Genomic DNA, 19,459 nt, shown 5'->3' with positions numbered 1-19,459 from the left:
ACATGGTACTTATGCAACGCGGTTTCGATATAATGCAGTCTACAAATTGTAGTATCCCTTGTTCATGCGGTTTCGATATAACGCGGTCTACAATTTCTAGTAACCCTTTATTTTTTTTTTTTCATGTTTTTCACCGTAGGACTTAAAAATCAAATTTTATCTTTGTTAAATTTGTGTTTGCCTGTATTGCTCAAGTAGTTAAAAGTATCAAATTTAGTTTTATTGTATCACTGAATGATACAATAAATTAAATTTGATACTTTTTCAACAAATAGTGCAATTAGAGACAGATGGAATAAAAACGGTGTGAACTAATAAATCACATGTCCTCTCTCACAGAAACTATGCTGTATAGACTTAAGCAATATCATATGTTGCACCGAAACACAGTATCTAACTAAAAACTATTGTCCTTTTATTGCATTTGAAATTCTTGATGTCATTATGACAGATCACAAAGGCTAACTTAAAATAAAAGACTACCAAGAAACATGCCATATAATGAATGTGTGAGTTCACCTGCCACCTCAAACGCAAACAAGAAGCCATAAAATTCAACCAAGGGTTGAAACGTTTGTGTGAGTTAAGCCAGTCAATAATGAGAAGTTCCATCAGAACGATAAATGACACATTGTTGTGAATGTGTTAAAACTAATAGTGAATGTTGTTTATTATTTTAACGGTATAATAGAACACAGAAACTAAGTAAATAATTGATTTATTAACTTGATGCTGATATTTCGCTGGTATTATAACCAGCATCTTCAGAGCACAAAAACACTGTTTGTCACAATACGCGAGACTAAAACAACATGGTGTACATTAACAAAATTGTAGCAGCAACACAAAGACTAGAGTCCTGATTTTGGCGCCCTCTATCTGAGAAAAAAAAAAAAAAACGCTATCATATATTGCTAGAGTCCTAGAAAAGTGCTAGTTTTTCCTTAATATGACTGTCTCCCAGATCTTCGGCAAGTTAATACAGCCATATTTGTTGAGATTTGGAGTGTGTTTTAGGGCTTCTGTCGCCTCTAAGAACAATCTCTCTGATTTATATGGGTTTCTGTGTAGTACTTTTGTGTTTTTCCAGTTGATCCTGTGTGCAGGGGTATCCAGAGCATGGTCTGCTAGGCCCGACTTCCCATAATGATATTTCCGGACGTATCGTTTATGTTCGCTGATGCGGATATTCACAGTTCTTCCTGTTTGACCGTAGTAGGCTTGATTGCATGAGTAGGGTACTTGGTAGACTCCTGGATGTGATAAAGGAGGAATGCTGTCCTTGGGTGAGCGGATGAGGGTGGCTAATTTGCTACATGGTCTGAATGTAGTGCGTAGTTTATGTTTAATGAGAATTCTTGAGATCTTTTCGGATGTGCCTTTGATGTAAGGGATGGTGACTATTTTGTTGTAGTTCTCTGTGGTGGATGGTGGGAGGGGTTTCTTAGGAGTGTTTAGTATTTTGTTTATTTTTTGTGGATTGTAGCCGTTGGCCAAGAAGGTGTGGCGTAAGTGAGTCAGTTCAGGTTAAAAGGTTATAATACCAGCGAAATATCAGCATCAAGTTAATAAATCAATTATTTACTTAGTTTCTGTGTTCTATTATACCGTTAAAATAATAAACAACATGTTCGACGAACACATAAGTCTGTCCACACGACTAATAGTGAATGTTGTTATGACAGTTTCAGATGTTATGGAATTCGATTGAAGAGAATTAACATTTCAACTCAACACTTGTCAGTTGCTTTTGTCTTTGGGTTGCACGATCTTTTGTTAATACCGCACCAATCATATGCAAGTCTTTATAGGTGCTGTCTTGTGTAAAACAAAATTCAGATAGTACGTATTGTAACAATTAAAAAAAACTTGAATAATTTATAAGCGTATAAAAGGATATCACCTGTAAATCGTTGACATGCCAGCAAAATTCTCAGACATGCCACCTCTGGCACGAGTGCCATAGGTTCGCCATCTAGGGTTTACTGTAAAGTGTTTATTATTGAAAATTGTCTTCGTTTTCTGCCAGGAAAGAGCATTTAAAATCATAAGTGTGTTATTCTCAAGTTGAGCAGTTTATTTTCTGGTGAGTTACATATATATGTAATGCTTTTTTTATGCAAAAGTTTATTTTTATTGTAATGGCCACTAAAGGGAAAAAACCAACATTGAAGAGGAAAATCATTTCTCTCAAAGAAAAAATTAAAATCTTGGATCAGTTGAAAATTGGAGAAAAACCAGGAGCTTTTGCAAGGACGAATCTGAATTTAAATGAATCAACAATTCGAACAATCAAACAAAATGAACATAAAATCCGAGAAAGTGTTTATTGCTGGGTCGATGGTAAGTGCACAGTGCGTTGCTCATGTTCACGATATTCTAATAGAAAAATGGAGAAATCTCTAATTTTGACAGAAGATTGCACTCAAAAGAAAATTCCTTTGGATGGACACCTTATTAAGCAAAAAGCTCTCAAAGTTTATATACATTTAAAAGAACTTGATCAAGATTCTTCAGAAGAAATCTCTCAGCATGGATTTTTGTGCCAGTAAGGGTTGGTTCGAAAACTTTAAAAAGCTGTTTTCTTTGTATTGTCATGACGTTCTATTTTCATGTTATGTTCTAAATCCGCCATCTTGGTTCAAGTCACTCTTATCAATATAACAACTAATTGCAAATTGATCACCGATCCAAAAGTAGAGAAATTTATAATTATACTGCACCACCCTATTTTTAGATTAGTCTATATAAAATAGTAGGATCAATTCTTAATTAAGTTAGCAGTCTCCTCATTTATTTAGGCCGAATTATTTACTATTCTACTTGGGGTTCCTGCAAGATTCGAATATTTATGAACAGTGCAATAAAAGGGAATTCAGGCAAACACAATATTCAGATTAACAAAATAAAACATTTAATATATGATATATATAACAAATACAAGAATTCTGCTTTAAAATGAAACAATACAATCAACTTAATACATCTTGCTAAGTCACTCATGCCAATTCAATGTTCTAAACTTTCACATACAATTCACAGCTTCAAAATCACTAGCTTTCTTAACTCAAGTTAATAAAACAAAACTTCTTATTTAATCAGTCTCCACATATCTATCAGCTGTACTTAATGTTTAAATTCCAGGAAGCACTAATCAAGGTAGACAATATTCCAAGCAATCTTATTTCAGACTTTGAACTTCGAAGATATGTTAATGTTAGAATAAACAAACAAGTATGACTACTCTTACCAGATACAATCTTCAATACATCTATTAATTGTGAGCACACTTATGAATTAACTTATTTAAGTTAGCAGAACACGTTAATAAAAATTCTCCAACGATTTAACTGAACTATTGTTAATTGCGCTTCACTACTCAAAAAAAAACAAAAACACATCAATAAGGCACTGATATCCTTCCTTGTTTACTTTTCTCAAACTAGTTAATTTCAATATAATTCTTCTCAGGGCAACATAGAATTAAGACGTAATCCTAGACTAACTGGAACTAATCAGAATTTTGCATTGAATGTCCAGTTCTTTATTTATCCGGATACGGCATTAATTTTCCTTTACAACACAGCTGACTTCACTTGCAGCTAAGTATATGATTCACTATGTTTTGGCTCACTTCTAAACACTATTCTCATGAATTTCTTTTGCCCTAGAGAACTTATAATTTTCTTCCACTTCTTTTGCTTGTATCCTACCTTCCTTCCCACTCCGCAAAAACTTCCTCTCTTTTCTAATTCAAAATCTTTTCTCTTTTATATATAATATCTTTCCTCTCCTTTCAGTCCGAAGGTCACGCTCTATTCGACTCGTGCTTGTTTATTTCATGCGTCTCCATGACAACAAATAAACGCAAACATTTCACTAATGTAATACAATGCTCTACTACTACATGAGTGATTACATAACGTTAAATTTTCACAAATAAGAATAAACAGAATATTTGAGCTATTTAATCAGCCTTTTCATTACGTATAGAATTAATTATAATAATACTTTTCGTTACATCATATATATATATTTTAGTTATTATAAATTCTGCACATATTATTGCTTAAATTAATAGTAGGTTAAGTTTAGAATAAATATTTAAATAGTAATCCTAAATTAAGAAATAATAATTAATTTTTATACAAATCATGATTAATACATAATAAGCAATGTTAAATGTGAATGAAAAAAATAAATTACACAACATAGTTTCATTCACAATTTAACAGTATAATCTTAAAATCCAGGGAAAATCAGCAGACATTGAAGCTACCCAGAAATACCCAGCAGAACTTTTAAAAATCATTAAAGAAGGTGGTTACAGTGCAGACCAGGTGTTCAATGCAGATGAATCTGGGTTATATTGAAAAAAAATGCCAAAACGCACCTATATTTCGAAAAATGAAAGATCAGCTCCTGGATTCAAAGTTTCCAAAGATAGAATTACTCTACTGTTTTGTAGTAATGTATCAGGTGATTACATGACAAAACCAATGTTTGTTAACCGATCTGCAAATCCTCGTGTGATGAAAGGGCTCAACAAGTCCACCTTACCTGCTTATCAATGGGCCAACAAAAAGGCATGGGTTACAGCTAGGATGTTTTGAAAATTGGTTGTTCAAGTGTTTTGCACTGTATGTAGAAAGTTACACAAAGAAAAAGAATATGGACTTCAAAATTCTACTAATTTTAGATAACGCACCAGGCCACCCAACAAATTTAAGACATCCGAATATTAAAATAACTTTTTTGCCGCCTAATACTACTTCACTTATTCAACCACTCGACCAAGGAATAATATCAACATTTAAGTCATATTATATTTGGCGAACATTTCAATTAATTTTTGAAAAAATGGAATCTAATCCAAACATGACACTGCCTCAAGCGTGGAAAGAGTTTTCAATATTGAATTGTGTAAAAATTATTTCTCTGTCCATTAAGGAATTACAACCCTCTACGCTGAATGCTTACAGGAAAAAAATATGGCCTGAAGCCGTTCTGGAACAAAATTTCGTACCTCCAGTGGATGCCGAGCTACGTCGTATAATAAACATCGTACACATTTTTGGTGGAGAGGGCTTTTGCAATATGGTTGAAAACGAAATTAGTGAATTAATTGATGGAGAAACAGATTTAAATGAGAAGGAATGGTACAATTAAAAGATGGCATCACCAAATGGTGGGGAAAGTTCTGCCAAAGATTCTGATTGTGATGAATCAGTTAAAGAATTCAGTTTAAAGAAATTAGCAGAAGCATTGGACTTGGCAAGAAAGTTATTTTACGGATAATGATCCCTCAATGGAGCACTTGAGAAAATTCACGAGACAATTGGATATTTGTTTAGCGCCATATTATGAACTTAATAAAAAATTGCAGAATAGTTTTTAAAAGGTTCACTTGTTCTCTTATTTGCTCTTTTTTCTACAAATTTAGTAAGATTTTTCTTGACACCTAATTTTCAAAGGACAGCATTTTTCAGGAGTTGTATTTTTTAGTCCACATATGATTCTAGCTGCATTTTTCTGAATTTTTATAAGCTTGTCTAAACTGGTTGGTGATGTTTGCATCCAGATGGGCAAATCATATTACATTATGGATCAGATAATAGAGGTGTATGTGATTTTAAGGTTTTAGCATCAACTCCCCACTCTTTACCAGAGATACTTTTCATGATATTTAGTCTTCTTTTTGTTCTCACTGCAACATTGTTGATATGTTTATTAAAACTTAATAATGGATCCAGAGTAACTCCAAGGTATTTGGAGTTTTCATTAAACATAATTAGTTGTTTATTTAGTTTAATCTTTGGTCTCCACTTTCTGAGGTGGTTATTAATGATAAATATGCAAATTTCTGATTTAGGAGCATTCATTTTGATTTTTTGGTTTTGACAGTATGTAGATAAACTTTCAATGACTTTAAGAGGCCTTCTGCTGTTTCTAACTTGTTATGAGCTGAGAACAGAACCAAATCATCAGCAAACAAACAAAAATATAAATAAAGAAAGAAAGATAGCTAAGTCATTTAGGCAAAAAGAAGTCGGCTCAAAATACTGCCTTGAGAGAGTCCTTGTCTTATTTTCACTTTCTTGGAAAAAGTATTATTTATTCTAACTCAAATTGTTCTATTTTAGAAAGTAATAAATCCAGTTTAGGACATTGCCTTCTATTCCAATATGACAAAGCTTGGAAAAGAGTTTCTGACTCCATATCTTGTCAAAGGCATTGCTAAAATCTATGAAAGCTGCACTGGTGGATTTGGTACATTTGATCAGGAAATTATACTGAACTGACTGGGTTAAGCAGAAAAGTTTGAGTGATTTCTTCTAAAGGCAGCCTGAAAATGTGATAGTATACTATTTTTGTTCAGATAGTAATTCAAACATTTTTTCCATCAATTTGGCTGGAATTGACATCAGTGAAATTGGGCAATAACTTCCTGGTTGATCTTGAGGGTTGTTAAGCTTTAAATTTGATATGAGTGTGGCTGTTTTATTTTATTTTGGAACTTTTCCTTGTTTTAGGCTATTGTTGTATAAATGAAGTAGCAATCTAGGGCTAGGCGAGGAAGATGCTTGATCATAATTTCTTGTATTAGGAATTATAGACACATTAACACAAATATTCAAATATTTCAGTCTGAAACTAACAGACTATCTTCCATGGGGATATATAGGAACAGTTTTTAACAAGGTGGAATAATAACAATTGATCATTCAAAAGTAGAACGAGCCGCATGATGTTACATTGCTAAGCATTAAAGAGAGGAAAAATTTCATTAGAGCGATGATTAAATTAGGCATTAATTCACAATTTCATATAATAATCTTAATTTATAAATAACATTAGACTAATGTAGGAATTAAAAGTCTCAATTTAAAATTAAAAAAAAAAAATTAATGTGTTATCCTGATTAAACTTTTCCATATTTTTGATAAGGATATACAGTCATTTCGATTCAAATTAGGGCATTGAAGTAAGGCCTCAGCACTCTCTTTGAATAGGCATTCAAATTTATAGCGACATCTGTGCAGAAGGCACGTCTTGGACCGGAGGATGTTGTGGCTTGTCTCTATCCCGTGCCAAGCCAATCCAGGCTTATCGGATTTCTTGTGCTGAATGTATGAAAATTGAGACTTTTAATTCCTACATTAGTCTAATGTTATTTATAAATTAAGATTATTATATGAAATTGTGAATTATTACCTATAAATTAATCACCACTCTGATGAAAGTTTTCCTCTCTTTAATGCTTAGCAATGTAACATCACGCAGCTCATTCTACTTTTGAATGATCAATTGTTGTTATTCCACCCTGTTAAAAACTGTTCCTATGTAGCCACTGAAGATAGTCTGTTAGTTTCAGACTGAAATATTTGGCAATATTAAAATATTCTCGTGTTAACATGTCTATAATTCCTAATCATAACATCATGTGTCTCTAAAGAATATAATTCCTTGTATGTCATCTGGTCCACATTATTTATATCTAGTCTCTCCAAGAGATCTCTCAATTCAGAAATTGAGAATGGATCACAAAATAATTTGTTTTTATATTTTGGGGAATTTGCAGTGTTTTTCTTCTGCCGAACCTGTTTTAACATTTGATGGTCTTTGCTAGTATTTATCTCTAGTTTGCTTATATTTTGAAAGTGAAAGGCCAAGGTATTTGCGATTTCCCTATCTCCAATTTTGATATTTCCATCCAGGTCTTTTAGTGTGTTAGCTTCACTTGTTTTTGGTAAGTCTCTTTGTAAATTAGCAATTAGCAATCAATTTCTAAAGTTTGGTGTCTGAAGTGTTCGGATTTAAGTTGTGGCAGAATTCTTGCCACTTAGTTCTTTGTAATATATTATTATAATTATATTATTAAAATATATTTTATTTTAATTTCATTTCTGCATTTGTTTTACTGTACTCGATCCTAGTTTCTGAAGAGCTTCCAATTTTTAAGATGCTAACTAATTAATTTCTTTTAGTTATTTTACTGGCAAGTTCCTGGTAAACCTTTGTGTGGTTCGAAATAACTTTTCTCCTATAGTCCTTTGGGATACTTTTCTTTGCTGCATCTCCCAATTTGCCTTTTGGAAGTTCCAATGATATTTTCTTTTTTGGGTGAGTCTGGTCATTTTTGGATTCAGCTTAGTTAATATTGAGGGTATGGTCACTTCCTACCAGTTCCAACACAGACCAAACTTTGTCATGAAGATCTGGAGACACTGCAGTAATATATATAGGGTGTCATTTGTACTATAAGAATGAAATAAATAAGTGGGTTTTCCACTGTTGACGGTTATTAATCCTGTTTCATCTAAGAACTTACTCCGGTTTTCTCCTCTTGAGTTTACTTCCTGAGAACTCCATAACAGGTGTTTGCTATTCATGTCTCCTAAGATAATGGAGTTTTCTTCAATGAGATGGAATAGGCTGGAAAAATTTGGTCCAGGTTTGTTAAGAGGATGAAAACAATCGAATATGTTTAATGGCCTTTTACTTGGTTCCAGTATTTGGATTCCTTCTATTGCAATTACTTTGGCTACTATGTCTAGTTCAACAGCTTTATATGGCAATTTTGAATTAGTGTCAGAAGCCCTCCTCTATTTGGGTCAATAGGCCAATCTTGTTGTATGATATCATAGTTTTTAATGTTTAGTCTGCTGGTTTGTTGAAGTTTGGTTTCCTGGATGCAAATATTATCAGCATCATGTTTGTCAGCTAGTAGTAATAGCTCATTTAGTTTTTTCTTTGCTTGCTGGAGGAACAATGCCATTTAAATTACAATGGATGATATTAATATTTCTTGTAATAAGTGAAATGATTTGCTCATTTCTCAACTCTGACATTTCCAAATCAAAAGTCACATCGGCTGTGCCTTAGTTATAATCACTGAAATTTGTCTCCGTGATTGGAAAAAAAGAAATGCTGCTGTCGTTAGATTATCCAGAGGGCACCACAAGGAGGCGACAGTCAAACTTTGCTCTTCACACCCTTCTAACTCACTATAGAGCTGCCAGGAAAATGGGACAGGTGAATGTGTTAAGGTAAACACCTAGCATGAAGGCAGGATATCTTAATGAGAATTTTAGAATATCTTTATCAAAGTGGATGAAAGATACCAGAAATTTACCTTGCCTCTAAAGAAATAATACAACAATCTTCTGTGAGTGATGTAGCCATAAAAATCTTATAAATGTAAATGTTTAAACAGTAACATAAAGTCATTATAATTTAATCATTTTTTTTCGTCATTACATAAAAAATAATCAAAATTTAAACAAACATACCTTTATAATAATGCTACCTTCATCATAACCTAGTGCTACACTGTTCGAACCTCTCAAACAAGCAATGGTCCATACCCTTTCTAAACCGTAATTAAGGGTACTTTCAAGACGATATGTGTTAGCATGCCATATGCGTACAGTACCTTTAAAAGATAATTAAAACAACTATAAAAACGATCAAAATCTTCCTTAGCACTATTAAATAACAAAGGCTATAGTAATATATAATGATGTTTTCTCACTCAGTCATCCTCCCTTTGCATACAGAAAATAGCCTAATATCACTTAAACATGGATATTTTATCTGAATGTAGATGTTCTTTTTTCTGACAACGACTTCAATTCAATTCGATTCTTAATTTGCATATAGCACATGATCAAACATAACATTAAAATTGTAACACTACCTAACATTATTATTATTATTATCCAGGCACCTCCAAGGAGTCTGAAGACTCATCGCAGGAGACCCAATCTATCCAATACATCTATCTCTCTATCACGCCTCTCCTTGAGCCCATTAACAGAAAAAGCACTCACAACTGACTCTAGCAACACATTCCACTCATTCACCACTCTCCAAGCAAAAAATCTAGTCCTCACACCCCTACTGACAACTCCTTTACTCAACTTCCAGGGATGACCCCCCCTCCTGTTCTGGTCCCGCTAGCAAAGTGCCGAAACATTTCACCCCCGCATCTATTCTGTAAAATCATTTAAGCAACTTAAATGGTTCTACCATTTCCCCCTTTTTTCTCCTATCAACCAACTTCTGCAATTCACACATTTTCAATCTATCCTCATAAGAAACTTTCCAAAGGCCACTCACTATCTTGGTCATTCACCTATGAATCCTCTCACCGCTTCCTCATCACCAAGAAACCCGGGGAATCAGACTTGGGCACAGTAATCCAGATGTGGGCGTATCAAGGCTTTTATAAAGAGGAATAACAGCTACTTTACTTGTTCAAGTGTTCTTCAATAGCCAAGTAATCATGGGCTACCAGAGCAACCTCTAAACTTTAACTCTCTGTCTATCACCACCACCCCTAAATTTCTAGTTTCATACATTTCCTGGAGTATACAATGCCAATAATGTGATACACAGCTTGAAATATATTTATCCCATAATGCATAACTTTACAGTTCTCGACATTAAACTGACACCCATTAACTTCTGCCCATACTATTGACAGTCTATTTAAATCCTCCTGCAAACTCTCCACATTGCCTTGATTAACTATTACTCTACCTAATTTCGCATAATTTATGTAAAAATTAAACAGCAATTTTCCCAGCACTGAATCTTGTGGCCCAACACAAGTCACCGCTTTTCACCTCAGTTCTGCCCTCTGGCAGAACTGAGGTGAAAAGCTTATCCTTCCATATACTATTTTTGACATCTGTCCAGCAGCCACCCTCTTATCCCTTAACTAGTGCCATATCCATCCCCATTTGTTCTAATTTGGGTAACAATGTTCCATATGGTATTCTGTCAAATGCCTTGGCAAAATTATCGTGTAGCCATGTAGCCATTTCCTTTATCCAACTCAGCTGTTACTCATTATAAAAAGTTAGTAAATTACTAAGACATGACCGACCCTTCATAAAGCTATGTTGACCCTCATACAGTATCATATTTTTATCTAACCATTCTTGAAATCTCTTTTTGACAAATTTTTCTAGTACTTTTACCACCATGCATGAAATATTGATTGGCCTATAATTTGCTACTGTAATCTTAGAACCTCCCTTATGCAAAGGAATAATTTCGCCCTCTTTCCACTCCCTTTGAACTCTACTAGAGCTGAGAATTAAATTAAACATAGTCAACAGTTCCCTTGCACATTCTCGCAAAAAAAAAACCCTAGATGATATCCCATCTAATCCCACAGATGTATTTAAATTGAGATTCTGCAATATCCTCAGAACCTCCAATTCATCCACCTCTGTTCCCACATTAGTGTCTGTCAATAGGTTAAAGCAGTAATCTCACCAGGAAGATATATGCATGCAAAGTGGTCACTAAGACTCAACTATTTTATCTGCATCTGTCTCCTCATGACCATCATCATTCATTAAGGTTATTCTTCCCTCTCGCTTGTCACATAACGAAAGAACTCTTTGGGATTTCCTTTGGCCTGCTTGACTAAATTCTTCTAATAATCTGATTTTGCCTTTCCTTGCCATGCTGGTCACCTTTCTTGCCTGAACCTTATACTGTTCATGAGTTTGCTGGTCATCTTTCTGTTTATATACCCACCATTTTCTTCTGCAGCTTATGCTTAATGATATTACTCATCCACCTAACTCCTACCCAATTAACTCTTCCTTACCCTAGGTATATAATTTAATATTTTTTGCTGTTTGTAGTGCCTGTGTGCACGTGTCTTAATCTTAAGTTCCCATGAAGATGGCAGCATGACGTTGCCGAAATATTGGAAATATATATTAAAGTTTAATTTAATTTATATTCTAGTATACATTGTGCATTCCTTAAGTTATTTAGTAATTTAATACTGCGTCCTCTAGATGACCCTTAACTATATCCCATACACTATTAACATCCTTACCCTGCAGTGTTTTATGGCATGGTACAGATTTAAGCTTCTTCCTAAGTATGTCATAATAACCTGCCTTGTAGTTCCACAAATATCCTTCTTGATAGAATATTCCTCATGTTTTACAATATCCCAAGTCATGACTGCATGGTCACTTTCACTTAATGGAAGCAATGTTGTCATATTGGTTATGGATAGGTCTTCTGATTCTATGACCAAGTCCAATACACTCCCACCCTTAATCCCCTCTATTACATGCTGCCTTAAGAAATATCTCTCAGTGGGTGAAAGTAAAATTCTATTTCCTTTCTGCCATGTGATATTTCTTCCTTCCAGTCTATATCTCCATAGTTGAAGTCCCCCATAATAATCATTTGACCTGTACTCATTTGTACTAATTTGGCAATGCATGTCCTCCAGATCAACTGTGGAACTTCCTGGTAGCAGCAACCAACTGTATATTTTGCCTTATTGGTCTTAATCTCACACTAAATTGCTTCAAATGAACAGCCCCACCTGCCTGTCTCCTATTCTTTTTGGCTGCAATTCATCTGCTATCATCAGCAGTACCCCCCACACACACACACATACACACTTTCTATTTTCTCTATCTTCTCTGAAAATACTAAACCCTTCACATTCTATCCCTGTAACTACAGCATCTGCTGTTAGCCAAGTCTCAGTAATGCCTATAACTTTTGGCGAGGTTACACTAACCAAAAAAAAATTTCTGATGCTTCTGGTTTTAGTATATAAAAATGGCAACATCCCTTTATTCCCCCCCCACCACACACACACACACCTTTACTTTCTGAATTGACTACCTTCTTCAAAATTTTTGCTTGAGAAACTAGATTCCTCACTTGGTCATTCTCACACTAATTTGCTTCACGGGTACCTTCACACAAAATTCACTTGCTTCCATCCTAATTGCTTAAGTTTCCCTGAATTTGCATGTCAGCATGCTCGGTGAACAGACCCCTCTCTCTCTCTCTCTCTCTCTCTCTCTCTCTCTCCAGACACCTAACACCAAAACCATTCAGATGCAGTCCATCTGCATTGTACAAATCCCTCTTTCCATCAAACAGAAACCACAGATCCACAAATTCTACATCATTTCTTTTGCACAATCTACATATAGATTCAGTGGCTAACAATACCCTCCTCCTCAGTTCACCTCTATCATAGCGTGGCAGGAGATTTACAGTCTCCACTTTCTCGTTCTTTAATTTTACCTCTTCTAACAATTCCTTTACATCCTCCCTTATAGAACAATTCTCACCTCCCAAATCAATGGTACCAACAAAAACAATCATTTCCTTCGACTTACCTTTCTGCATCCGGATGGCAAAATAACACTCAATAGTTTTTTTTTATTTTTTATTTTTTTATTACATCAACCCGCATATATAGAAATGGTCACAAAACCTATAATACAAGAGTACAATGCAATTAGTGAGAAAGAAGAACGACGTTATGCATTTCTTGAACAGCTGAAACCATAGTTCTTGGAGAGCATGGTATGGAAAAGGCTGTTCAAAAGAATAAAAGGGCAGAAGGAATGAAAGAATAAGAGGAGGATGAGAAGCCGATTCAAAAATTTAATGATGAACTGCAAATATATCTGAAAGCTGGTGTTATAAATAAAGCAGCTGATATCAGTGAAGAAAGTTTGGAGAAAAAGTGGGGAAGTGAACAAATGTATGAATTGCAGAATCATTAAAAAATGAAGTTAAGAAGAAAATTGACATTGTTGACATGCAAGTTGTGAGGAAAGATAATCTAAAATCGTATGTTAGTTAAACAGAATGAAAGGATAGCAAAACTGTAAATTATAGTAGACAAAAAAAAAAAAAAAAAAAAAATTCTATTTTTGATTTAACCCTCTGCCCAAGCATAAGGGAACAAATTTTGCATGTTATGCATCTTCATGACAAGGCTAGTTGCAAACAGAGACTGTTGACTTTACATCAGTTATCTCATAATGTGCAGCATGCTTCCTTTTTAGAATGCATCATATTGACAGAATTTCATGGCAGATGGTGCAGCCTAGTTAAACTAGGTCCCCATTATTTTCATCAGAGAACCAGGGCAACAGTGGAAAGTCAGCTTCTGGAAGAAATCCAGAAACACATCCCAAGTCAAAGTAGGAAGCATCAATGAAAAGAAATGGAACTAGCAAAATAATTGGTACCAATTATTTTACTAGTTGGAAAAAAAAAAAAAAGAATATTGTAGAATTCAACCAGGCAGTTTTCTCTTTTCTATTTATTTCTCATCTCTCTCTCTCTAGTTATTATTCCCTTATTACACTAAACCAATGTTGGTGAGCTCTCATTTCTAAGTAAGAGCTCACCAAGATCCAAAATTAATTCAAAATAAACAATAATTAGTTTCTGATAGTTACTACATGAGTGCAATGTGTACTGCACTTGATTTAGTGTATCTTCTGATACACTAAATCAATGTTGGTGAGCTCTCACTTAGAAATGAGAACTCACCAAGATCCAGATCGAAACTCATGCAAGAGCATTGCTATATGTTCAACATGTTATAATGATATATGACATAAGAAAACTACTATAAATAGACAAAATAATATACATAAACATACAACATTTCTGTTTAACTCCCTAAAGTTCACAATATCATGGCAAGGAAATCGACCATTTAAGTTTCCTTTTATATCAGCACTACTCATTCACTTGGCTGTTTCAGTAATACTAAAATATACAACTGCATTAAGAAATGCAAAAAAAAAAAAAAAAAAAATTATCATTGAAATAAAACTTAATTTTAATGCTTGTTTATAAATTTATACTCAACCTAGTAATCTACTATTTATACAACCTTCAAAACAATCATCATCATCATCAAATTCCTGATGTACCCTAAGGGGTGTACAGGATATGAGAGTACTACATGAAAAATTTACATCATTACTAACTTCCTATCTACAATTTTCCTCCAAATCAGTCTGTTACTTGTCAACACTACAACATTATCAGATCTTATATTTCTATTGTCTAAGGCACTTTGTACCATATCAATCCACCTATATCTTGGTCTTCCTCTGGGTCGTTTTGCTGCCAACCTGGCAGAGAAAACTTGTTTTGCTAATCTTTCCTCGCCCATTCTGTTTAAGTGACCATACCACCTGAGATTAGCTCTGCTAACACATTCCTGGATGCTGACAATGTCAAGTTCTTTCCTAATATCCTCGTTTTTAATATGATATTGCCATTGATGCCATCTGTTCACACCTCTAATCTTTTTCAGGATTCTCATATCTGCGATCTGTAGTCCTCGATCAAGTGTTTTACTTCTGACCTAGCTCTCAGATCCATAAGTTAAAACTGGTTTGAACACCGTCTTGTATACAGCTAATTTAGTGTTCCGACTAATTTCTCTCTTATTCCATATGAACTTATTCAATTGACTTCCTACCATACCAGCTTTGTTGATTCTGTTGTCTATTTCCATATTTAATTTACCATCTTCACTAAAAATTGTGCCTAAATAGCTGAAATGTTTTATTTGTTCCACAGGTTCTCCATTCACAACGCAGTTGACATTTTCAACGATTCTGCCTATTTTCATTGTCTTTGTATTGCTGACCTTCATACCACATCTATTACAACAGTTATTCAACTGTTATTACAACATTAATGTCTTCTCTTTGCTTTATGTGGACAATGTAAACATCATTCATCATCATCATCAAATTCCTGCCATGTACCCTCAAGGGGTGTACAGGATGACAGTACTACATGAAAAAATTACATCATTACTAACTTCCTATCTACAATTTTCCTCCAAATCAGTCTGTTACTTGTCAAGACTCCAACATTATCAGATCTTATATTTCTATCGTCTAAGGCACTTTGTACCGTATCAATCCACCTATATCTTGGTCTTCCTCTGGGTCGTTTTCCTGCCAACCTGGCAGAGAACACTTGTTTTGCTAATCTTTCCTCTCCCATTCTATTTAGGTGACCATACCATCTGAGATTAGCTCGGCTAACGCATTCCTGGATGCTGACAATGTCAAGTTCTTTCCTAATATCCTCATTTTTAATATGATATTGCCATTGATGCCATCTGTTCACGCCTCTAATCTTTCTCAGGACTCTCATATCTGCGGTCTCTAGTCTTTGGTCAAGTGTTTTACTTCTGACCCAGCTCTCAGATCCATAAGTTAAAATTGGTTTGAACACAGTCTTGTATACAGCTAATTTAGTGTTCCGACTAATTTCTTTCTTATTCCATATGAATTTATTCAATTGACTTCCCACAATACCAGCTTTGCTGATTCTGTTGTCTATTTCTATATTTAGTTTACCATCTTCAGTAAAAATTGTGCCTAAGTAGCTGAAATGTTTTACTTGTTCCACAGGTTCTCCATTCACAACACAGTTGACATTTTCAATGATTCTGCCTATTTTCATTGTCTTTGTCTTTTTATTGCTGACCTTCATACCATATCTATTACAACAGCTATTCAATTTAGTCAGAGAATCTTGCAGACTTGTAGCGGATTTATTTAGAAGTATAACATCATCCACATAAAGCAAAGAGCTGACATTAACATCTCCAATTTTGATATCAGGTTTAATACCACATTCATTCATAATGTGATCCATATAGATAATGAATAACAGAGGGGATAATGTACATCCTTGTCTCACACCAAATTTAACATTAAACCATCTTCCTGTACTTCCTTCAATTCTAACTGCTGACTCACAACTCAAATAAAGACTAAGTATTGCTTGATATAATGCTCCATTGACACCATATAACTGCAGCGTATTGAATAGCTTCTCCCTTGGCACCTTGTCATATGCCTTTTCCAAATCGACAAAACTTAAATACAGATCTTTGTTATATTCCCATACTTTCTCGACTATTTGTCGTAAAGTGAAGATCTGATCCTGACATCCTCTATTTGGCCTGAATCCAGCTTGTTCTTCACCAAGCTTTTCTTCCACAATTCTTCTCAACCGTTTCTCAAGTATACTTGCATAGATCTTGCCAGGAACACTCAGTAGGGAAATACCTCTGTAATTCTCACATTCAGTTTTATTTCCCTTTTTATATATGGGTACTATGAGAGCTCTACTCCAATCATCGGGAATTCGTCCCTCTGTCCAGGCTTTCTGAACTATGCAGTGCAGCCACTGTAAGACTCTTATACCACCATACTTCAGCATTTCTGGTCGAATATCATCTACTCCTGCTGCCTTTCCACATTTCAAGCCTTTGATGGCTTTTTCTACTTCAAGTATGGATATGTATTCCTGACTGCATGCCTGGTCAGTGTTTTTTTATCACTGTGCTGTCTCACTGCTTGTTTCATTTAGCAGTTTTTCAAAGTAATTACTCCATACTTCAAGGATATCTTTTTCTCCTGTTTTCATTTCACCTTTATCATCTCTAATTCCTTTTACAGCACTCTTTCCTCCATTCCTAAGCTTCTTCAACAACCTCCAGAATATTTTGCCACCTTCTTGATATTTATTTTCTATATTCTTGCCAAAGTCCTCCCATGACTTTTGTTTAGCTAGTTTTACACACTGTTTAGCTTTCTTACATTTGTCTCTGTATTCTGTAAGAGTAAAAGCTGACTTATTTGCCAGGAACTTTTGATATGCTTTCTTCTTTTCCTTCACTGCCTCTTTAACTTCCTGTGTCCACCAGGGAGTTCTGATTTTTTTATCTTTGCACACAACCTCACCACATGCCTCTCTGGCAGAATCAATCAATGTTTCCTTCAGAGTTTGCCACTGAATCTCCAAGGTTTGATTCCTGTTCTCAAACTCTTTCATTTTCTTTTCAATAATCTTTCTGTATTTTAGTCTACAGTTCACATCTGAGAGCTGCTCAACTTTTATTCGCTTTAAAACTTTCTTACATGTTATTCTTTTCAATATGAAATTCAATTTTATCCTGCTCAAGACTAAATAGTGATCACTTCCAATTTCAAATCCTCTGTACACTCGGGTGTCCTGCACCAGGGAGAAAACATCACTATCAACAATAACATAGTCAACGAGACTTTTCTTATTCCTAGCCTCTTCTCTCCATGTGAATTTGTGCACATTTTTATGTTGGAACATGGTGTTAGTAATAACCAGTCCATGTCCTGAGCAGAAATCCAACAGATATTTGCCATTATTATTAGCTTTGCTCTTTTCTCCAAATTTTCCCAAAATATTTTTGTATGTCTCACAATCATTTCCTACTCTACTATTTAGATCCCCAACAAGGACCAACTTTTCCTTTTTCATTGTGTCAGTTGCTTTTTCTAAAGCCTCAAAAAATTCCTCCACTTCTACCTTAGTAGAACCTTCTGTGGGACCATAGGCACAAATAAGTCTCATTGTCCAGTTCCCCATTCTCATATTTGCCCACATTACTCTACTTGAGACTGACTGCCATTCAAGAAGATTAGCCTCGTATTTTGTGTTGAATACTATGGCTACTCCTTCTTTTCCTTGATTGTTATTGCCTGAATATAACATTTTGTATTTATTGCTCAGAAAGATCTCACCAGTTTTGGTCTTTTTTGTTTCAGTCAGCCCTATTATGTCGATCTGGTACTTATCTGATTCCTCAGCTAGCTCCATTTCTTTGCCATTCAGGCTTCTTACGTTGATAGTACCAATCTTTAACTCTGGTGATGTTGATTTGGGGTTTGTTTTCAGATTTGTTCCAGTAGCTGACTTTTCGCTGTTCGCCCTGGTTCCCTGGCGAAAACAACGGGGGCCTTGTTTAACCGGGCGACGCCCCAGCCGGCATGAAATTTTGTCATGTTGTACCATCATTTTTTATTTTGGTTTAACCAATAAGAATACAATTTGGTCGGCTAAATCCCAAATTGCCAGCCCATCCTCGTTCGTTCAGTATCAAAGTAGATACCCAACAGGGTGCACCACGAGAAGGTGAGGATTGGACATTAGGTCAGAAGCCCTGGTCGGTTCTCCGCATTCCTTTAAAGGCTATGTGGAGGTCTCCTCTCAGTTATACAGCTTTGACCCTTAAGCACCCCCTCATCATTCACATAAAGCAAAGAGCTGACATTAACATCTCCAATTCTGATATCATGTTTAATACCACTTTCCTTCATAACGTGATCCATATAGATAATGAATAACAGAGGGGATAACGTACATCCTTGTATCACACCAGATTTAACATTAAACCATCTTCCTGTACTTCCTTCAATTCTAACTGCTGACTTACAACTCAAATAAAGACTAAGTATTGCTTGATATAATGCCCCATTGACACCATATAACTGCAGCGTATTGAATAGCTTCTCTCTCTTGGCACCTTGTCATATGCCTTTTCCAAATCGACAAAACTTAAATACAAATCTTTGTTATATTCCCATGATTTCTCCACTATTTGTCGTAAAGTGAAGATTTGATCCCGACAGCCTCTATTTGGCCTGAATCCAGCTTGTTCTTCACCAAGCTTTTCTTCCACAATTCTTCTCAACTGTTTCTCAAGTATACTTGGATAAATCTTGCCAATGCCAAAAACTCTTCCCTCTTGTTACTTATACTTCTGGTATTAGTACATAGAAACTGCAGCATTCCT

At 34.9% G+C, this 19,459-nt stretch overlaps 1 protein-coding gene across 1 annotated transcript in view; it reads right to left on the bottom strand.

Annotated features, from left to right (window-relative positions):
• Positions 1–19,459, bottom strand: part of beta'COP (coatomer subunit beta') — a 293,541-nt gene that overhangs the window by 180,600 nt on the left and 93,482 nt on the right. Inside the window, exon 8 of the mRNA XM_090394070.1 lies at positions 9,294–9,436. Within this exon, the coding sequence (XP_090250196.1) occupies positions 9,294–9,436 (143 nt within the window). The remainder of the gene's footprint in view (positions 1–9,293; positions 9,437–19,459) is intronic.

Source organism: Typopeltis vanoorti, chromosome 1, assembly GCF_054136105.1.
Source record: "Typopeltis vanoorti isolate ZY-2024b chromosome 1, IOZ_Tvanoo_1.0, whole genome shotgun sequence".
Classification (NCBI taxonomy): domain Eukaryota; kingdom Metazoa; phylum Arthropoda; class Arachnida; order Uropygi; family Thelyphonidae; genus Typopeltis; species Typopeltis vanoorti.
Note: the sequence above shows the minus strand (reverse complement) of the source record. Positions and strands in the feature narration are given on the sequence as shown.